At 33.9% G+C, this 22,241-nt stretch overlaps 5 protein-coding genes across 14 annotated transcripts; 2 read left to right on the top strand and 3 right to left on the bottom strand.

Moving 5' to 3' along the window:
* Positions 1-2,519: 2,519 nt before the first annotated feature.
* LOC112799775 (uncharacterized) lies at positions 2,520-5,341 on the bottom strand. 7 transcript variants are annotated; one of them, XR_011881692.1, is made up of 4 exons: positions 5,221-5,341; positions 3,746-3,806; positions 2,852-3,037; positions 2,520-2,775 (listed from the first exon to the last, which is right to left on the bottom strand). XR_011881692.1 is itself a non-coding variant. In XM_072236542.1 (4 exons), the coding sequence occupies exons 1-4, from the start codon at positions 5,241-5,243 to the stop codon at positions 2,576-2,578; spliced, it is 435 nt and encodes a 144-aa protein (XP_072092643.1). In that variant the 5' UTR covers positions 5,244-5,335; the 3' UTR covers positions 2,520-2,575. The 7 variants fall into 7 exon arrangements, 2 of the variants coding, with proteins under 2 accessions (XP_072092643.1, XP_072092644.1); XR_011881695.1 differs by lacking the exon at positions 3,746-3,806 and adding an exon at positions 5,028-5,102 and having other exon boundaries at positions 5,221-5,334; XM_072236542.1 differs by having other exon boundaries at positions 2,868-3,037; positions 5,240-5,335.
* Positions 5,342-6,978: 1,637 nt separating this feature from the next.
* Positions 6,979-11,189, top strand: LOC112802028 (protein NDL1). 3 transcript variants are annotated; one of them, XM_025845020.3, is made up of 11 exons: positions 6,979-7,443; positions 8,817-8,916; positions 9,049-9,146; positions 9,245-9,333; positions 9,506-9,566; positions 9,687-9,773; positions 9,855-9,932; positions 10,010-10,066; positions 10,188-10,243; positions 10,381-10,516; positions 10,887-11,189. In XM_025845020.3, the coding sequence occupies exons 1-11, from the start codon at positions 7,393-7,395 to the stop codon at positions 11,112-11,114; spliced, it is 1,041 nt and encodes a 346-aa protein (XP_025700805.1). In that variant the 5' UTR covers positions 6,979-7,392; the 3' UTR covers positions 11,115-11,189. The 3 variants fall into 3 exon arrangements, with proteins under 3 accessions (XP_025700805.1, XP_025700803.1, XP_025700804.2); XM_025845018.3 differs by lacking the exon at positions 6,979-7,443 and adding an exon at positions 8,081-8,357; XM_025845019.3 differs by lacking the exon at positions 6,979-7,443 and having other exon boundaries at positions 8,589-8,916.
* Positions 11,190-11,526: 337 nt separating this feature from the next.
* LOC112802027 (uncharacterized) lies at positions 11,527-14,256 on the bottom strand. The gene is made up of 5 exons (XM_025845017.3): positions 13,446-14,256; positions 13,116-13,168; positions 12,701-12,849; positions 12,470-12,621; positions 11,527-12,311 (listed from the first exon to the last, which is right to left on the bottom strand). Exons 1-5 carry the CDS (start codon positions 14,254-14,256, stop codon positions 11,890-11,892), a joined length of 1,587 nt encoding a protein of 528 aa, XP_025700802.1. The 3' UTR covers positions 11,527-11,889.
* A 149-nt stretch (positions 14,257-14,405) lies between these two features.
* Positions 14,406-17,242, top strand: LOC112802031 (uncharacterized). Its single transcript, XM_025845022.3, has 7 exons — positions 14,406-14,986; positions 15,091-15,201; positions 15,315-15,383; positions 15,507-15,638; positions 16,208-16,285; positions 16,520-16,654; positions 16,773-17,242. Exons 1-7 carry the CDS (start codon positions 14,789-14,791, stop codon positions 16,965-16,967), a joined length of 918 nt encoding a protein of 305 aa, XP_025700807.1. The 5' UTR covers positions 14,406-14,788; the 3' UTR covers positions 16,968-17,242.
* A 491-nt stretch (positions 17,243-17,733) lies between these two features.
* On the bottom strand, positions 17,734-20,803 carry LOC112802030 (probable protein arginine N-methyltransferase 1). Of its 2 annotated transcripts, XM_025845021.3 has the most exons (9): positions 20,368-20,744; positions 20,145-20,155; positions 19,780-19,935; positions 19,613-19,676; positions 19,355-19,497; positions 19,173-19,260; positions 18,892-19,007; positions 18,617-18,767; positions 17,734-18,173 (listed from the first exon to the last, which is right to left on the bottom strand). In XM_025845021.3, exons 1-9 carry the CDS (start codon positions 20,573-20,575, stop codon positions 17,968-17,970), a joined length of 1,143 nt encoding a protein of 380 aa, XP_025700806.1. In that variant the 5' UTR covers positions 20,576-20,744; the 3' UTR covers positions 17,734-17,967. The 2 variants fall into 2 exon arrangements, with proteins under 2 accessions (XP_025700806.1, XP_072093578.1); XM_072237477.1 differs by lacking the exon at positions 20,145-20,155 and having other exon boundaries at positions 20,368-20,803.
* Positions 20,804-22,241: the final 1,438 nt, after the last annotated feature.

Here is a 22,241-nt window from a genome sequence, read left to right on the forward strand (position 1 = left end):
GGAACTTGACTATCACGAAGGCAATGGCAATGAGAAGTAAGCAGATTGCATTGGATGAAATTCAGGAAACCTTCCGAGAGCAGTATAAGAGGATTTATGACTATGGACATGAGCTGTTGAGGGAAAATCCAGACTCCTCTGTTCGCATACAAGTGCAAAGGTCCCCTGATTTTGATAATGAAGCACAATCCTCATCCATGACAAATTATTGCATTTTCTAGAGGATCTACGTGTGCTTGGAAGCATGCAAGCAGAGCTTCCAGCATTACAGGTCCTTCATTGGTCTAGATGGATGCTTTTTGAAGACACCCTAGGGAGGACAATCGCTCACTGCAATAGGTTAGGATCCGAATGACCAAATGTTGCCCATTGCATATTCGGTAGTAGAGGCCGAGACCAAGGACTCATGGACTTGGTTCTTAAATCATCTTGCATCTGACCTTGGAATTGAGAAGATGGGAAGATCCACATTCATGTCTGACCAACAGAAAGTAAGTATATTTCACCACATTTTACTTATGCACATTTACATTGTGAATTACTACATATCAAGTATCCCTAACTATATGCTCATTGATATCATGAGTGTAGGATTTGTTGCTAGTATACGAGGATGTTATACCAGGAGTAGACAACCGATTCTGTGTGAGACACTTATACAGTAACTTCACGAAAAAGTTTCCAGGGTTAGAATTGAAGCAAATGATGTAGAAGTGTGCTAAGACGACTCACTAGAAAGATTGAGAGAAGTACATGGCCAAACTGAAAGCTATGAATCAGGAAGCTTTTCGGTACCTAATTGCTATCCCACCTAGGTATTAGTGTAGATTTAGGTTCACCTTTAATTCTAAAGTAGATATACCGATTAACAACATGTCTGAAAGCTTTAACTTTACCACAGTTGATGCTAGAGAGAAGCCTATAGTTACGATGTTAGAGGAGATCAGGGTTAAACTAATGACTAGGTGGGCAGAAAATAGGGAACTAGCTCAGAACTATTTAGGGACAATCTTACCCAGGATTAGAGTCAGGTTGGAAAGAAGGTCTAGATCAGCTGAGGAGTGGCGATCATATTTGTCTGCAGCTTAGAAATATGAAGTTCTTAATGGATTAGAGAGGTTTGCTGTTGACTTAGGCACTTATGAGTGTTCATGTAGAAGATGGCAGATGAGTGGCATACTTTGTGTCCATGCTATTATTAGCATCAAATTCAAGGGACTTGACTTGGAACCTTTTGTTGTCGACTGTTATAAGAAAGAAGCGTACTTGAAGTGCTACGAGTCTATCATACACCCATTGAACGGACCTGATCTTTGGGAAAGAATAGCACATCATGATGTTATGCTACCCCCGTATAGAAGGCCTAGTCACAGGCCAGTGAAAAAGAGGAAACCAGCTATTGGAGAGGAAGAACAGAGCAACCACACTCACTTGTCAAGAAAGGTAGAGAAACTAAGATGCTTAATATGTGGTTCAGTTGGACACAACAAAAATAGATGTCCTAAACCTATTGAGGATGAAGTATGATTTTTAATTTTTCTTACTACTTTTCTGAGGTTTGTCATAAACCTATCATTGTTGTGGTTAATTGCAACTGTTTGTTAGGCCCAACATTCAAAGAAGCTTAGTAAAGACAAACAGAAGAAGGAAAGCACCAAATCACATCCTCCAGCTATCAAGGGAGGAAGAAAGATTGCATCTTCAAGACCCACTCCTAAACGGAGTGTCAAGAGAATAGATGCCTCAACAACACAGCTACCATCTTCAGCCCAGTCCAACTCTGCAACATAGCCAAAAAGTCCAAGAGGCAGGATCAAGGGAACCACTAAGCCCAACATGATCCACAACCCAAGAACTGCACCAGCCCAATAAGTTCAACACCTCCTTCATCCTCAGCACAGCCAACCACCACAACCCTTCCTGCATCTCAACCAACCCTTGCCACATCTTCAAGCCAACCTGTTGGACACTTCTCTATTAGGCTTTCTGGAGCACCTCACGTTTCTCCAAAGAAATTGAGGTTAATGACAAAGTTGCCTCAAAAAAAAATGGGGATTACTTTAGAAAAATTGAAAACTTATACAATGCATGTGGGTTTATTTTGAGTTAAGTTTGTCTTAAGCTTCTGGTAATGTCAATGTGGACTCTGTTAGCTACTTTTTGTTGGTGATATTTTCCTTGTGAGCTACTCAATGGTGTATTGAACTATTGGCTTGGACCAACCAACCCTTTTGAGATTAATTCTAGGTGTGAAACACTATGTTTATTATGTATGTTATTCTGACATTTACCATGTTGAGTTGAGTTTGTCTTAGTTTGTTGTTTATGACATTGTTATGGAATTGTTCAGTAATGGAACCCATGTATTTGCCAAACAGAAATACTACTCTCATTTCAAAAACCAACCATATTTACATAATTGTCATTCATACATGTTGAAACAAATTCAACAGAACTTCTTTCAGGGAACCCACCTAATAAATAAACCCTAGCCCAGTTTACCTACAACAACAACAACATACTCCTACATATTTTTCATACAAGGTTCAATGGAATGACATAATGTTGCTTTGTTTTAGAAAAATTCTGCAACAGCAAATACACAAACCCAATCCACCCAAACAACCTTAACATAGCAACGACCTTCAGCTTCCATTCTGCCGCTTTCGTTCTTGATTTCAGCGAGGAAACCTTCCTCTTGATTCTTGCAATTTTTGAGTATTCCACCTCTGTCTCTGGATCTTCCCAACGAAAGAAGTTGCAGCCTTGTTGTACCTACACATACCCACCGTGTTCACTCTCTATTCCATCACCCAAACGACTCAATTGAGAAGAAAAGAAAAAAACAAACCTCAAAATAGACACACCCCCATAATTTGCAACCAGGGTTCTCCTTGGTCCCCGAGGTTTGCAACACCGGTCTCTCACCATGGGAACAAAGTAGCGGCCTGCCATGCGAAGAAGATCTGCTTCGAGACGAGGTTGAGCTTTGGGCAGCCATGGCGTTCTCCCTCCAAGAGGTCGACGATGATGGATTCTGCAACAGTGACTTTCACATTACTTTACTCTTTTTTTGCATTAGATATATATTTATAATACTTTTCTGTTGTCATAACTACCGGTAACAAACGAAAGGGCATTTATGTCCGAAAAAATGATAAAGGACGATTTTAAAATCAAATACAATATTAAAGACGATCCTAAATAAAAAATTATGTAAGGGACGATTTCAATTCTAACCCTAAACGTTAGGGACCAAAATAATACTTACCCTTTTAAATAATTATGGTGTAATTTGTAATATAGTTATACTAAGTAAGGATGGTGTCATAAAAAAATAAAAAAAAAAATACGTCTTATTATTGGAAATTCGGAGTGCTTGCAAATGAGGAGTTGTATATATAAAACAGGAATTGAATCTCGACACTTGTTTAAGCAAATGAGTGAGTTGAACATTCGATTAACTCAATATAGTTTATACTTTTTTGTTGATTTCTCACTATTTTTTCAAGTCCAACAGGTCAAAGACTAATTTACTTGGATCTAACTTTAATTAAAAGTCTATCACTAGTTAATAAATTACTACATACACAAAGTAAGATTCAAATTTCAATACTTATCTAAGCAGAGAAATAATGAGCCCATGTTAGTTCAAATTGGTTTATTTATATGTATATAATTTTTTTTTTTTTGGGACGAAGTCATATAAGCTTATAATTGCTCAAAGTCTCCCAAAAACTAGGACCTTGAAGATGATGAACTAGAATCAAAAGAAGAGAGCATGGAAAGCGACCAAGAAGAGGTACCTAAAACAGAGAAGAACAACCAATTAAAATATAGTGTTTTAGAAGTAGAAGAAATGGAAGGAAAAGTTAAAAATTTTTAAGATAAAACTAAAATAAAATAAATTTATAAATATTTTAAAATTTTTTAACAAATTTTAAAAACAAAAAATATATTTCATCTTTATAATAATTATTCTGCTATGTTATAGTTAAATATTTAGCTACTTACATAGTCTAGGACCAAAGTTTATTTTCAGGGTAATCATTAATTAATCAGGCAACAATCACTTTTAAGCATGGAAGGTTGATTTAGGTTAAGAATATGATTTGCGATATATACATATAGTAAGTGATTAATCCATTATGTTTGATGAGTTCATTGCACTTCCAAAACACAACCATATACATGAAAATTCCGATGGTGTTACGTCTTAACATAGCATATATATGACATGTATGTACTCCCAACGCTTTGGAAAACATATATATTAATAATATATAAAATAAGAGATAAATGAATGAAATGTACGTAGAAAAGGAAATCAACACCAAATATATTCATAGAACAAGGATCATAAAAATGATTTAATGACTAGACACTTGGCTTAGACAGGTACAAACGTACGTACGCGTGTCCCAACATGCATATAAATTTAACATAAGAAAACGACTTCTCGAGCAATAATTTGACAGATGTATATCATTGTTCAAAAAATTAAATTCCGTTCCATCTCAAATACTATTAATTAATTGTTTTCTTGATATATAAATTATAAATTCTTACTATATATTAGTAAAATTACAATTTAATAATTAAAAAATTATTGAAAAATAGGTATTTTATAAAAAAATAATTTAATTATTAATTTTTTTGAAAATATTTCGTTAAAAATACAATTTAATTAATAAAAGAATAATTTATTAAAAGATATTTTGGTAAGCAAAATTTAATGATAAAAAATAAAATTTTTGTTAATGGATATTTTTTTAAAAAATAATTTATTTTTTTTCATAAAAAATGGATAAAATTAATATTATTAACACAAAAAATTTAAAATAGATTAAAGAGGAAGTTTTTTAAAAGTTAGAAGGGAAGAAAATGTATATTTATAAAATAAAGAAAAAAAGAGTAATATTTTAACATTTCACAGGAGAAGGGAGTGACATTTTCTCTAAAATATATGTGTGGAATTAATATTAAATGAATAAATGACGTCTTAAAAATATGTTCAATATGCAAACCTGATAACTCAATAAATTTTCAACGTCTCGTAATAGAAGAATTCGTCTTCAAAATTAATATACGGTATATCCAATCTACATATATTATGTTATATAAAAAATTAATTATTAAATAAATTATATATAAAATATAAAATACACAATAAAAATAAATTAAATATTATATATTGTAAGTAAAATACCCACAACTTACTTGGCCTTAGGATACTCACTCATATAAATGACGCTATCATATTTTCATCTTCAAACTCGCTAACACTCATAAAACGAAGTAAAAAATTTCAAAACATACTTATTTTCATTATGGAACACACACATACATTTCACAAGGCATATGTGTTTTTATATAGGCAATGCTTCCTACTAAAATAATAATTTATGAATTACAACTCAATTTTGTAATGACTATTATTTTATGAGTTAGCTTCATGAATCTTCTTTCAACTTGTATTCATATAGTTTCCATAATCTTCTAATTTGCTTGACTTCCAATTTCAATTTAATTTGAGTTTGAATTTTTTCAATGTTGTAGAATGTTATAGGTATACTATTCTCTTGAATGTTCTTCAAAAATTTTCAAACTTCCAACATTAGCTTCTAGCAATATCTAGTCAATTGATGATTATTATATTCAACTAAAACTTTGCTTCTTCTTTGACCATTTTAACTTCAAAAATTCTTCATAAAAATTCTAGTGATGCAAGTTGATTTATAATGAATTAACATATATATTTATATATAAATATATCGTGACTTATTTTTAGTGTGAACATGATTTTTTATTCATCCCCTTAAAGAATACACACGATATTTTATATTTCAAAATCCATTTTGCCTAAAATGGGAAAAATTATTCAAGATATTTTTTCAAAACACTAAATGTTGCGATTTGAATGTTACCAACTTATTACCATTAGGAAGATGACATCAATCTAATGCAATATAATCGTGGGTTCCGAGTCACTCTCAAGAATTTTAAGTACATAATGTACAATTAGTAACTTAATTAAATGGGTAATAATAATAATAAAGTGATTGAATTGTGTGAATATTAGACAAAGAACAAATATAATAATGACGAAATAATAACGACAGTGTTAATGTATATGCTTCACTGCCAAATCTCTCCATCAAACTTTCCTTTGCGGGTGAAAAGTCACAATGTGATTGACAAAAACTATCAACAACTGAAAATTAAAATCTAAAAGTAAATAAACGACATACATTTAATTTGTATTTATATTTCGAAACATCAAACAATATTATTTATTGTTGATTTTGTCAATGATAGTCTAAATCAAGGGTAAGTTCAGATCCAATTAAGTTCCTTTATTATGGTTAGGTAAAGCTAAGGACAAGGTGCGTGAAATTAAACTAATTGAACCGTGGCATTTGGAGAACAAAAAAAGAACATTAGGAAGGCATGATTAATGGTGATAATTGGAGTCAAATGAAAGGCAAGCAACCTACCATTTTTATTTTCTCATTGAATTTCAAAGGTGCTCTTGATACTCGTGAATCATGATGATGATTTATTGATTTATCTATAAATTTTAAAATTGTTTGGGGCATTCAATGGGAGGTGATCACACATAAGGTGAGAGTGTGAGACGCCAACACATGGATCTGAGGACATAGAGTTTGATCACACATTCACACCAAATATTTTTTTTTGAAAATAATGATCTAGAGTTTTAATTTATCACCTAATTATTTTTATATAGGTACATTTATTCGTGTCAGTATCTTTTATGAATACAAATAATAATTTATTCAAATAAAAAATTTAATATGAAGGCCGATTTATCTAACGAGATAAAAATTTAAAGGTTCATTTAATAATAAAAATATATTAAAAACTAAAATATTTTTAAAAACTAATTTAGATACTAATCTTTCAAATAATTTCCTATGTCTGTCTATAATAAGGGCAATCCAACGAAACGGCGTCGGTGCATTGGGTATGATCACGTGAGAAGTCAAAAAAAAAAAAAAAACCCGAAAGGTGGTTAGCTGGAGGTTAAAATTTTGAGGGAAGTGGCAGGTTTTTGTTAAGGAAGAAAAAAAATCGTCGGTGCTCTCTTTATATCTTTCGTTTTTCATCTCTCACCCTTCAAACCGCCACAACACAAGAATCAAAGCCAGGAACCACCACAATATATATACACATTCGCATTAATACATTGATTACAGTCTGCGTGATTCATAACTATTATTATTATTATTATTATTCCAATTTCCATTGATTGAACCATCAGCTACATATATACACACTCGGAGAATCAATTGGTGGAAGCTTGCCTGACTCATTCACTCATTCTTCTTCTTCTTCTTCTTCTTCTTCTTCCAGTTTTCACCACCACCTATGTCTGAATCTGCTTTACTTGATGCTGACAACATCTACCTCGATGGAAAGGTTCTTCTTTTTCCCCATTTCATTTCTGGGTTTCCTTTAAAGTTTCCATCTTTGTTAAGTTTTGGATCGTTTCTTAGCACTTTCTCAATTGGGCGATTGCAATTTTTCTAACTTCTAACTTTTGCTATGCTGCGTTGCGATTGTTTTTATTAAGCTAATATTTTTACATCATTGGTAGTATTGGATCTAGTTTTTTCATGTTGGATGTTACAGCGAGCTTGAATGTTTTATATTCATTATTTTCGAATTGTTTCTGTGTTTATTCTTTTTATTCTTTTTTGTTGAATGTGTTTTACATCGCCAAGCCATTGAGATTTTGAATTTTTCATTTTTTATTTTATACATGTCAAATAGCTGATCTGTGTTTTGGATGTACCCCTATGCTTTCTTTTTATTTCTTTTTTTTTCTATTTTTAAATTCCATATTCCATAACATGTTGAGCTCGTGAGCTGTTTATTCATTTCTTTGCAATTCCATATTTAGATTAAAACATGGATTTAGTATTTTTTTTTCAAGATATGAATCTTAACCTTACCCTTATTTGATGCCATTTTGATGATGTAAAAGAAAAGATTTTATATTTGCATTTTATTTTACTTCCTATTAGTTAACTAACACATTGTTTTTTTCTCCACCTTGTATCATTGATCCGTCTTTTTGTTTTTTCATGTGGGGTCCGGGTTCCCTTTTTTTTTTCTTTTTAATTTTTTTCCCTGTTTTCTTATATGATGATGTTCATGCCTTTGAAGGAATTGGATCCATTTTGCTTTTGGCTTTTCCCTCTCCTCGGTTCTCTCTAAGTGCATTACAGTCTATAGGAATTAAGAACCTTGGCTATACCTTTCTTGTCCTTTATCTCATTATTTTTGTACTGGATTATAGTTATAGCAGGTGGTGCTTTTTGTTAATTTATGTAAGTATTTGTTATTAGATAATGTAAAGTCATTCTTCTCCTTTTAAATATTCCAAAGATGTTGTCCTCTTTTTCACTGGCTTCACCTTGTATTCTTCCTGGGGCATACAATGATTGGAATCTGGAAGTATTCAATTCATGCATCTTTTTGAAAAGTGATACTAATATGCTGTTGCTTGTTAGTTGGGTTTGTCCAAAAAAGGGGTAAGGCCACATGGAGGCAAATATGTTAGGGAATAAACTGTTTTAACAAGTTTTGAACATGCTTTTCTTACATTACTCTAATGGAGTATGTACAAAATAAAGGATATCCTTTCCTCTACAGAAACGTTTTATTTTTTCGTTTTTTTCTTTTTGTTCCAAAAGATTACTTCAGTTTTTTTATTCGTTTTTGCTCTGATTTGTTTGTGTTCTTTTTCGTTTGTTCTATGCAGTACTAATTTTGGATTATTACTTCAGGAACATTATATTCGAACTGGCTGTGGTTCTGTGTCTGTCATGGTATACGGTGATCATGACAAACCAGCCCTGATCACTTATCCGGATTTAGCGCTAAATTGTAAGTGGTGTTATCTCGTTTTCCAGTAACTAATATATCAAGCATTCTGAGCTTTCTGCTGTTGTTTTAGAATCTATTGCTCTGAGTGTTCATTCTCTTAAAAGCCTGATACATAATTTGTTGTCGATTCAGATAAATCATGTTTCCAAGGATTATTTTTCTGTCCAGAAGCGGCTTCTTTGCTGCTACACAACTTTTGCATCTATCATATTAGTCCTCCCGGGCATGAGGTCTGTATGTTGTCAACTCGAACTACCTTGTATTACCTTCAAAACCCAGTATTATTATTCACGAAATTTCTCTGGAACTTCCACAAGAGTTCTTGCAGTTGGGAGCTGCTGAAATTAGTTCTGAAGATCCTATTCCTTCCGTCGAAGACTTGGCAGATCAAATAATTGAGATCCTCAACTATTTCGGGTAATTGCAGTATCATTACTTGCTCAATAAATTTTTTGTTATTGTTGTTTTGAACTATTACATTTATTGAAACTCAAAACTAATATGTAAAGTAAAAGGCATGAACTATTCTGGGTGGACTTTTAATGAATATTATATATTTAACCGATGGATGAACTATTTCTTTGACCAGGCTTGGTGCAGTGATGTGTATGGGAGTAATGGCTGGTGCTTATATCCTTTCCCTATTTGCAGTATGTATCCTACGTAGCTTTGAATGGTGAAATAGTTTTGGGATGTGGCCAATGCTTTGTAGTTTTAGATTATATGAAGTCAATCAAATTGATTTGCTCTTCTTTGATGCTTTATTACAGACGAAATATAGGGAGCGGGTTCTTGGTTTGATACTTGTATCTCCTTTATGCAAAGCTCCTTCTTGGACTGAATGGTTTTATAACAAGGTTCCTTCCAAATGCCTTAGACTATCTGATGTGTTCTCGAATTCAATAACATTACCTGAAACTGTTTCCAATTTCTTTCAGGTGATGTCAAATTTGTTATATTTCTATGGGGTATGTGGTTTGTTGAAAGAGTGTCTGCTCCAGAGATACTTCAGCAAGGTATTATAATGTGATGATCTGTCTCGGATTCCCTCATTTATTCGATGGTAACTAGTTTCTGTAATCAACATCAACAGGAGGTTCGTGGTAATGCCGAGGTTCCGGAATCCGAGATAGTTCAAGCTTGCAAAAGAGTCAGTGCTAACCAAACCTAGTTTCTTTTTCTCTTGTTTTTCTTTCTTCTCCTCACTTTTTCTATGTTCAATATATTTATCTCACTTTGTGCTTGTTTCCTTTCCTTTTTCTACTTCTCAGTTACTGGATGATAGAAAATGCAAAAATGTCTTAAGGTTCCTTCATGCAATTAATCAGTAAGATCTTCTAGATAGTTGCTTTACCATATTCACTTCCTTGCTCTTTGTAATTTCATATATCATCCTCTGGGAATTTAAGTTGGAGATTGGCGTCAGCATCTGTATGTGTTTGAACTTGTTTTGCCAACTTGTAGGAGGCCTGACATAACAGATGGATTGAAGAGATTAAAATGCCGTACACTTATTTTCGTGGGGGACAGTTCTCCTTTCCATTCAGAGGCTCTATATATGACTTCAAAACTCGATAGAAGATATAGTGCCTTGGTTGAGGTATGTAGTTCTTCTTGCATCAGTATGTGGAAGGGTCTACTATAATACAAATAGCAAAAGTACTATGTGCACGCCAAAATTCAGCCACTATATATTTGTGTATAAATATGTGTTATTTAACTCATTTTTAACGTGTATTTTGTATTTCAACATCTATTCTATACGGATAGCTGATTTGATGGTTGATTTTTAGTATATATGTAGCATAGTTGATTTTCAGGTTTACTTAACATTGAGGGAGGTAATGGCGAATATAGTATCTATCACATAACTTCAATGGAGGACCTTAAACACCTAAATGCATGTGTTATGTAGGAAAATATTGCATGAGATACATAAAGTAGGATCATAAGATGTGTTGATTTGGCAGGTCCAAGGATGTGGGTCAATGGTTACAGAGGAACAACCACATGCAATGCTGATTCCAATGGAGTATTTTCTCATGGGGTATGGTTTGTATAGACCCTGCTACTTCAGTGAAAGTCCAAGGAGTCCTCTTAGCCCATCATGCATTTCTCCTGAGCTACTCTCTCCAGAAAGCATGGGACTGAAGCTTAAGCCTATAAAGACCCGGGTTTCTGTTCCCCTTGAAGTTTGATATCTTTTTTTTTTTTTTTGTAATTTTAAGCTTTTTTTATTTCCTTACTTGTATCTTCTTTATTTTTTACTTTTTTACTTTTCAAGAGGGTTAGAGAAGAGAGAGTTGGAGGGAGTTGTAGATATAGAAAGAGAAGGGGTGTGTAATGAAATATAGGTAGATTTGCTTGCATTCATTTTGTAGTTAGTCATAAAGGAAGCATTGAGCTTTCTCACTGTATTTGTAGATTTAATGTGGACTCATCAATTGTTTATTGACTCACTACTCATTACTCATGGGCAGCAATAATCTTAAGGGACACTTTCTTTGATTTCAAAAAAGGTTTAATTAATGATTTTGCTGTATTTATAGTACAGTATTGCTAATAGAGTAATTGTATACAGTAATTTTTTTTTCCAAAATACTGTATGAGTAGACTAAATTTCAATTGCCTTTCAATTGATATATGATAGATGTAAAGTCTCAACACTAATTTTACATGATGTAACACAATACAAACATCTTTGAAATTCCTATAGATGAAGCTACAATAAAAATCTCTAAAGCCTGCAATGAACAAGGAAAAATTGTTGCAGACAATACTGAACTTGAAGTATGTGGCAGCCACAGCACTAACTTCTTGGAGCCTCCTTATCATAATTTGCTGATCATCATTCCCATGAACAGGATCACCCCAAGAAGTACATGGAAAAATCAAGGGGGCTTGGTGTATCTTCGCCGTAACTGGATCCTCTACTTTAGTTTTATATAGAGATTAACAATTTGATACTCTAGCTTATGAATCTGAATCAGAAGCTGGATCCTCAACTTCACTCTCGCCACTTGAACCATCATTTGCGGATGAAGTCTCGGCTTTGACTGGACGAGAATTTTGAAGGAGGTTATGTTTGATGAATTTGACTTTCCTTTCTTTGCTTTTTCCTTTTCGCTTTTGGCTTCCACCATCAGTTACCTTCATAGTTCGAGCAGCAGCTACAAACGCATCACTAATCACTTCGTTTTGCTTATCCTCCTCAACTGCATTTCCCTCTTCCCCAACATTATCAACATAAAAAAGATCATCATCCACCATCTTTCCATTCAAGTTACCAGTAGGTTGCTCGGCTTGGGAAATATTAAGACCTGATTTAGCACAGCTTCTTAAAGTATCATCTTCAAGAACTCGAATCCCTCTATTCTCAATGCTCAGCAACCAAGCTAACAAGCAGAATAAATTGGAACAAAATAAGTTAGAAATAATGCACTGAGAACCGTGTAGCCGACTCCACCTAATAGGAAAAAACTTTATTGTTGTAATAAACTGAGAACCATGCTGGAAGTTGCAACCTAGATATAAGCAGTGATAATCTACTTACTCAAAAGAGCTCTGGGTGAAGATCCATTTGCTTTAACAGCTTTTTCCTCCAAACCATTCTGGCTTGTAACATATTTGATTATTTGCAAGGGTATCCGTGAAACAGAAAATTCCCTAACATAAGAGAGAGCTCTTTTCTGATCACCAATTCCCCTGCATTAATAAATTATTAGATACTACAAGTACAAAGAGAGAGCCATATAAACATAATACGATACTAAATTCTTTATACCTAAAATATTCTACAGCCTTATGAGTAACAATCAGTCTGGTCAAGGAAAGGTCTTTGATGTACTTGGAATTTTCATAAAGGAAAGGGTACTCCACCAATAGCAAAGCATCAAACAGAACCTTCCTAAACAGAGTTTCCTCTTCAGATTTCTGCAGACACTCATATTTGATAGATGTCACTTAAATTACTGATGATGAACATATGAATATATGCATGTAAGAACAAGGACACGGCACAAAAATTAAGATAAAATGGACACAAAAAACCAAGATATGCTAGCCTTTGTCCGGTCCATAAAATCATGGTGTTGGAGCTTTGTGTATTAACAATGGAAACAAATGCAAGCTATGATATCAAAGAAATAAAATGAACTTATGAGGAACATTCAAAAGGAAAATAATCAAACTATACTAACCGAAATTGAGCTCAGTGGCAAAGATGTCCCTAATGCTGCCCTCATGAGGACCTCTGGTTACACAAGACAAATCAACATCAAAACAGGAGCTAGAAAATGAGTCATAGTTCTAGATAACTCAAAATACATGATCAAACTCAATCATCAAACTAGTTATAGATGTTTATGCATTTTAGACAGAACAATTATAATAGTGCAGACTGCAGTACAAAAAGCTAAAATCATAAAATTTTACAACCTTTGAAAAACTAAAGTCACATTGTCACAAGTAACAAAATGTAGCATGAAACTGAAAATTTAAAACCAAATATGCAATAACTAAATACTGACCCAAAAAGTAAATATTCTGAAAGCTAGATATTGAGCCAACAGCCCAACTCTTGAGATTCACTTCCAATTCATCCCCTGGTGTTTTCCTATGACAAAGCAACCTAAGTTTCAAGAAAAAAGCTTCCATGATGACAGCACCTCCCAAGTAACCAACATGAAAACCCTTATCACAAAGCCACTTGCAAACATCACTGCCCAAAATTGGCAACAAAGATTCAAACCCATTATCAGCATCCCCATTTGCATTCATCCAAACATAAGCCAAATCAGTGAAAGGCATAATCAAATTCAATCCAATAAAATCATGTTCTTCCTCCTCAGAAACCTTTTTACTACAGCAAATACTCATGTACCCAACAATCACATCCACCAGGGACTTCACCTCCTTCATTGCTTTCTTTTCTCTCTTCAGCTTCAGTTCCTTTCCAGAAAGTTCTAGAAGAACCTTGTGAACCTCATAAACAACTGGGGCCATCAAAGCCACACTCTTTGAAGCACCAACAGAAGCTGAACACGCAGATAGCAGCTGAAACAAGGATCTTACGTCAGATACACGATCCAAGGCATCACCTTTCTCCGATTTGAGGCTTTGAAACTTGATTGCAGTGTAGACCCATATCACCTCAAAAGGTGGATTAACATTGGCTTGCATCAATTCGTAGAATACATCAAGGAAAGAAGAAAAATCAGGGGACCCTTTGCGAGTCTCGGAAATCAGTTCTTGCACTGAGTTTTTCATCTTCATGGCATAGTTTTCACCCACAAGCGGGACGAAATCATCTGATGCATTGCTCAAACCTGTGATCTCCATTGCTTGATTTCTCGCTGAACCAAAATTGGTGTCTAGGGTTTATCAGAAGATGGGGTTTTGGACTTAAAGTTTCCAGTTTCCACAGTTTGGGCCTGGCCCGGTTTCTCTAATTCTCTGTCATTTTGGTGGGGGTTAGTTTTGCATTGACTCCAACGTGGAAAAGAAGGTGGAAATTTTTTATTTTTTAATCTTTTGTGGGAAAATTTTAGATTTTTATTATTAGATTAATGATGTAGAGCTACGTGTTTCCCTGCACCTTATTGGTGAAAAATGGGACCCACTTTTGCTATGCTTCTCTGGACTAATCACATGCGCTAAAAATTCTTATTTTGCGTTATGTAACAAAACCAAGAATTTGGGTTTTCCTATATTTTTAAGCTTAGGAAAAGAAGCAAGGTTTTGGTTTTTTGTTTTTTTGTTATTTGATTACTTCAGTTCTCTGTCAATTTTGGTGGAAAATTCCCACCTTTTTTGAGGATCTGAATTTCCTGTACAAGGTGAGGGGGTTCTAGAACAGCGTGTGTTGAGGAAGATGAAGACATTGTTTTGGGTTGTGTTTGTTTCAGTGGTGGTTTCAACATGGTTGCCACTCTCTGAGTGTTTCAAAAAACCCGCAGTGCTTGCTAGAAAAGAGGACATTCCGTACATAAAGTGTCAAGTTTGTGAGCTTCTCGCTAAGCAGTTGCATCAGCAGGTGAAGAAAAAGCAAGCTGAGACCGCTCCCAAAAAGGTTTTCTTTTTTCATGTCTTTCAATTGTAAGAGTGTTTTATTGGTAAGATTATTGTGTTGTTGTTTGGACTATTCTAAATTTTTGTGTGTTTTTGGGATGCTAGATCTCGGAGTATCAGATCATTGAGATAGCAGAGAATGTTTGTAATCTTAAGAAGGTAGAAGCGGATTGGATATTGCGCATTGATATTGTGGAGAAAGAAGATAGGCTTGAGGTAAGAATGGTGGTTCAATTTTTTCATTTATTTGATGATTGTGTGTGATTCATGCAATAGTTCTAATACCTGCACTCTCATTGATTTTGAAACTTCCTTTTATTGTTTAACAGTTAGTTGAGCATGACTCTGAAGGACAGTGCAATTCTGAGTGCAAGACAATCGAGCGAGCGTGTCAGGAGGTATAGAACTTCGTGTGATTTTCGCTCGGTGCATTTGTTTGTCGCAAATGGATTGCAAGCCATGGTTTCTTTTAGTTCTGAAATGGCAAATTATATTATGAATTATTGTTTTCAAATTTTCAGGTTATAGGGTATTCGGATACAGATGTTGCTGAATATCTATATAATTCAAAGCCTGATGCCAATTCATTGTACAAATATCTCTGCAAAGACCTTACTAAAGCATGCAGCACCAAGCCACCCCCTGTCCCTAAGGTACTGACAATCTGAATTGTTGTTTACTTACTGCTTTCAAGTGTTTGAATTAGAATGGACATTAGTTACTAACTTACTATAAATATTGCACAGCTGCCCCGTTTTTCGGAAACTAACTATGCACTTTTGTTTCGATTCATGTAGTTTTGTGATTATAGAGCATGCCAACTAAGTTGCTAGTTCAATTGAGCTTATGTGATTACTGATTACAGAACATTAGAACAGCTGGAGTATTTGTTATAGCTGAATAGTCTGCCCTAGATTAAGTGTAACCCTTGATGAGAAAATCAAGATTTTTTTTTTCATGTCCATGGTTTATTTTCATGCATTTCAGCTCACTTTTCTATCAACAATCAAAACAAAACTTTATCCACACCTTGCACCTTAGGTTCCGAATTCCATAATCCCAACCAAATGAAATATCCATTCTTTGAAGTATATAGTTTGGGAACTATGATTCTCTTTCATGCAATGATATTGTCATATTGTGTAATATGCTCTTGCCATTATTGTTTGATGTTTTGTAAAGCTACTTCATCTCTAATCAGAATATGTTTTCTGTTCTGTAGGACAGAATCCCTGGTGATGCTTTTGTTGCTAAGTCCGATAAGGAGGCTGAAATGGAAAAGCTACTAAAATCTATGGAGGTATTTCCCTTGTTCATGTTATATATCTTTAGACAATTTATAGTGGAACACTGTCATTGTCTGATTAATATAGCTGACCTTCCCTAGTGAGAATAAGACTTAGTTATTGTTTTTCTTGTCATCATTGTATATCACTATATCTTAGGAGGAGGGTTATCTTTGTCCTTTATTTAGCTCGATACATTTGGTTAGTTTTATAGCCCTATGTCCTTACTGTATCTAATTCTGCATCAGGGCATGCCAGGAGCACCTGGCATGAAAATGTACTCAAGGGATGATTTAATGAACATGAAAAACCTTGGTGATGAAGATGCCGAAGATGAAGAAGATGATGAGGATGACGGCGATGCTGCTTTTCCTGGGAAATTGGTACTTTCTCTTTTTCCATTTAGCTTGAAAAATGACATGTACCTTTATTTTATTAAAGGAAACACTTGATTAAAATGTCATACAATCGCTGACAAATCAAGAAATCTGCATATCGTAGGGAAAAGTTCTGAGAGAAAAGGAAAAGGAAAAGGGAAAAGGCGACTGGAAACAAACAATTAGAAAAGGAATCACAGATACGACCGTGACGCTGAAGAAACATGCAGACCGAGTTTCCAATCGCTTAAGACAGTGGTGGAGGGCAAAGAAAACAAGTTCAAAGAAGGGAACAAAAGGAGCCAAATCTGAACTTTAGCAAGTCACAAAAAGCTTACACTGCGATTGTTGAAGAACTGCAGGCATTTCAACATCATTTGTTACAGGTAAAATGTGCCTGTGATAGTCAAGAGGAAGAAACATAGAGAAGCAATCAAATGAGAACTTTAGACTTTAGAGTGACCACTTGGAATGGTTCATTTTCCATTCAAGTATTTTGCTATATTCATGTATTTTAATGACTCAGTTTTGATGTTGAAGGAGGGTGTATACTAGCTTGATAGTGAAGGTTATGAACTTGTGATGTTCTCCAAAGACTTATTTCCTCCTACACCTTATTTTTAGAAATTTTTTTCTCTAAAAAATAGTATAGATAATCATCCAACAACAACAAACGCTTCATCCCACTAGACGGATTCGGTTATATAGATCAAATGGCACCATTTAGCATTTTAGCCCTAACATACATCATGTTTACACCATTCAAAACTTCGTTTCCAATTTAATAACAAATATTCTTGCTTATAGTATGTGGATACAGCCACTACTATGCTGCACATTTCTTAATGTAGAGCACAGTTTGAATAATAAGCAAAATATCTTCTTAAATTTAAATCTCATTGCTGCTAATGTACCAAAAATAAATATTACAAGTACTCCCAATCAATACAACGTGCAAGAATTAAGGTTTATTTTGGTCATCAGAAGGTTCGAGGAGTAGTATTAGACTATTAGGATGAAAATGACATTAGCAGTCATGCAAATTTTGTGTACTTGCTAACAAAGGCAAATCTATTCACTGAAAATTGATAACAAATAGTTGTCAATGGGATTAATTAAATTCTGAATAAAATAATATTTTAAATATCATTACATCCAAAAAGCCAGAAGAGCAACTATGAATTTATAAGAGAATACAAGCACAATGTGAAAATACAGTTACAGTTCCTCAAACAGAAGACTCTACATTAAATTATAAAAGCGGCAATAATTGCTGTTCAACATCTTGCAAAATTTAGATAGCATTGGAAAATCATGACTCAACGCATCTTGTAATACTGAACCCTTGAAACGTTGCATCTGCGACCATTCAACGAGTACTTGACCATTATGTCAACATCGCGCGGATTTTTCTTGTTTTGAGCCACACTCATGCTCCCTACAATTGCCTCGCCCTCACAAATGGTCAATATGTCTTCCAGATAAAGCACTGTTTGTTTCCAATGGGTGGCACGCGACCTTGGCCCTGCATAAATTCTCAAAATGTTACTTCATGTGCGTTGTAGTCTAGCAAATCGTTGCAAGCGAAGCAATCATTCAAATTTTCAACTAAGTTTCTAAGGAACTCTTGGGAGCGGATAAAACCAGCATGGTTTCAAAGGAGATTACAAGTTTTTTCAGTCTGCGGTTATCATATTCTGAATTGATGATACTTCTACATGCAAATTCAAAGATACCAACTTATAAAATTCATTGTTCTTCCCTTCAAATTTTATGCTCTGTTGTTCTCGTGCAAAAAATATAATCCTTTCGATCTATTTAACATCTATGCATTATCTTTTTGCCAATTAACAGTTCACATGCCGAAATATAAATTTGACTCCCAAGTCCCAATAACATTATATGGACAAAAAAGAACAGCTCCAACAAAAACATATAAATAATTGAGGAAGTAGAAACGAAGCTAACCTGTAGAGAAGCCCATCAATTTATGACACTTAGTAAATGTTACATCAAAATATGCAACAAGAGCATGGATGTAATCATCGCGTTCAGCAATAAGTTTAAACGGTGCTGTGAAGGAAGCATCTCCAGGAGCCATCTTTGAGATATCCATAGTCTGAATAAAGATGAACCAATCATTGTACATGTTCAAACCAAATACAAAATATTTTGGCCAATGCAGAATGAAATTTTTGCGCATGTCAAATACAAAGAATGTAAGAACTGTTAAAGCTCCCCACCTTGAGTAGCTGGCAGTTAGTAGCAATCTGATTCTGGTCAACTGTATCAACAAGTGGCTCCATTATGGCTTGCTTCTTGATGCAGCTCATATCAAATCCATAGACATTGTTCCAAACTGTTAGAAAAAATGAAAATGTGGCTTGAGTAACTCTTTTTTTCACCAATAAATAAAGAAATTCATATGAAAATGCATTGTGTGGATGCCTCTTTCATTGTAACCGTAAGTATACTGTATAAGAGTAGCAAACTCATATTGGTTAATAAGAGGTCACGATCTCACACTCTATTTTATCTTCTTTGTAGTCTGCATCTTCGATGGCAGTAAGATGGAGGGACGCTTTATCTGGTAGCACAACTCCTCCTTCGACCTATTCAAAAGAGGAAACTCAGAATGATTCCCACACCATTGTACTGTGTGACATGTCTTCATCTAATATCAAGAGCAAGGAGTGCATAACTTACAAGCCATTTGTCGCGTGCGTAAAGGACAGAATTTAACATATTCTCAAATAATAGGAAATATCCCATCCATTCTGAAATGATTATATCAACTTTTTCAACCGGAAGTTCAATTTCTTCAATCTTACCCTTCAAAACTGTTACAACTGCAAAACCAAAACAATTATATTGCAATCATTGTGAGTGGATTTTTCCAACGAATCAACACCAAAAGAAAATGTATTTCAAAGGAGTAATAAAAAATATAAAACATTGCATTACCATTAGAGTACCCATTAGTTTCAACTATCTGCTTTGCCATGTCAGCCATATCGGAGCACTCAACCTGAATTCGCAATATAAAAAATGGTACAACTTAAAGTCATTATTTGGAATACTGATAGAATCACAAAAAACATAAAAGGCAATAATTGAAATCAGGCACTTACAGCATAGACATGCGCCGCCCCAGCTTTGGCACAAAATAGAGACAAAATCCCAGTCCCAGCACCAACATCAAGAACTACTTTATCCTTGAATAAAAACTTATTCTGATAAATAACATTTTGATATGTTTTTGTTCTTACAGTGTCCTTCAACATTTCCTGCAATCCAAACAAGGTTACAACAAAGCATTATACCACAATAACATACAAAAAACTTCTTTTACTATATTGCAAAACATTTGAATACTAGTTTGCATTTCCCCTTCTCATTTATGGGAAAAAAAAAGAAAAAACGGAACTTCAAGGCAAAAAAATAAACAAAATATAAACTTAATACACCAGCCTGCATCCAAGTTGAGCACACTTACTTCGTGAATTCCTGCAAACACATATACACATTTAAGATGAGAAAACAATCCTATTAAGAACAAATACAAATGAGATTAAGCTGAAGCGCGTGAATTTTTCAGGTTGCAAAAAACAACAGCCCGGATGTAAAGTTCGGAACTTTGAGCAAAAGGGAATTCAAATTGAGCAGAAGCAGATATTAAACAATTAGAATGAGAGAAAAGAGAGAGAAGCAAAAGTTACCGAAATGAGAGTAGGAATCGAAATAATAATCGGCGCTGGTTTTGTCATCGGAATCAATAAACGATGGTTCTGATGGTTCAGGTTCACACATGGATTGGTCGTCGAGGTTAGAGCTCTCGGCAGCGTCCTGGATAACCTCGTCGGCGTCTTGGAAGCGAAGGTGGTTGTTCATGCTGTTGTTATCGTTGTTGTTCTTTCGGCGACCCATACGATATGAAAGGAAAGATTTTTTTGGAGATGGAGAAGGAGTTTGCGTATGTCAGTGACTACTCACTAGAACTGGAATTGCGAAAATTAGGGTTTTAGTTTGGGTTTTAGCCTTTTAGGTTATACGACGATAGCTGCTTGCCTGCTTCCACTTGATGATACCGCGTTTTTCACTGCTTCAATCCTTGTTTTTTTTTTTTTATCTTTTAAGGAATACGAAAATAAAATTGATATCGAGTATAAACCAGTTTTATATATACACACATATATAAAATTACCTTAGTGTTTGTTTCAGCGTTATTATTTTGATGATAAAAAAAAAAATTTTAGTAAAAAATAATTTTTTTTTATTTTTTAACATATTTAATAAATTTTTAGTAGTAAAAATAAAATATTAGAAAAATAAAAAAAGATTTTTTTTGAAAAATTATAATTTACATCTTTTTTTAAATATTTTTTTTCTTTTAAAAAAATATCTTTTAAAAAAAATATTTTTATGTAATAAATAAACAAAAAGTATTTTTGTATTGTTATACCCAAATATAATTGATAGATAAAACGATCTTTTTGCATGAGATATCCAAACATAAAATTACTTTTACTTTTTTATAAAATCATTTAAAAAAAGATAACTCAAAATTTTTTTTTTTAAAAACTCACCCAAACAAGCTCTTAATATTACGTAATACTTTTTATATTAATAGTATAAATAACTATATACAAAAATATAAGTAAACGGCTGTGTAAAATATTTGACATTATTAATACATCAAAATTAAATAAAATAAGATAAAACTACATCGCTTTATTATTATTAGAAGTGCTGATATTTACTACGATTATATTTTTTAGATAACAAATTTTTTTATAGTGTTAGAAAACTTTAACTGACTTTAGAAATATAATAAAAGAATGCTCTATTAAGATTTTTATTTAAGAGTTTGATTTGATTCAATGAAGTTAAAAAAAAGTGAAAGTTCAAAAAGATATTGATCTGAACCAATTTGGAGACTCTATAAAGGTGGCTATCGAAAAAGTTGAGATACCGGTGATAATCCAAAAGTCTCATACAAAGACTCTTTTTTATTGTTTCTTAGTTCATTGGTAGATACTAATGAAAATGTGTTTGAGCCTATTGATAAAGATGCATTAGACTTGAAAGATCGTTGGTATAAGGAGGAGAAAGAACCCCACTAGGAGGATAAACATTTTGACCACTATCCGACCATTCCAATCACTAGGAATGAATTTGAGGAGTGGTGTAAACCATAGGATGCGGTTTTCATTGTTAAAGTCCTCGGAAAAAGAGTGCATTTAGCGTTCATGGAACAGAAACTTAATAGACATTGGTTTTAAAAAGGTAAGATTAATGTTATTGATATGGATCGTGACTATTTTTCAGTTCACTTTACTGGTAAAGAAGACTATAACCATCCGCTCATGGAAGGACCTTGAATGATAACGGGACACTACCTAATTATTCAAAGATGGAGGCCTTTCTTTCTCTCATATAAGAATATAGTCAAGAAGATCGCCGCCTTGATTCGCATCCCAGACCTGTCAATTGAGTTATACAATCATCATTTTTTTAGGAAGGTATGCTTAACCCTGTGGACTATGCTTAAGATTGATCGTGCAATCTCCATTCATTTTCGGGGATGATTTGC

Source organism: Arachis hypogaea, chromosome 5, assembly GCF_003086295.3.
Source record: "Arachis hypogaea cultivar Tifrunner chromosome 5, arahy.Tifrunner.gnm2.J5K5, whole genome shotgun sequence".
Lineage (NCBI taxonomy): Eukaryota > Viridiplantae > Streptophyta > Magnoliopsida > Fabales > Fabaceae > Arachis > Arachis hypogaea.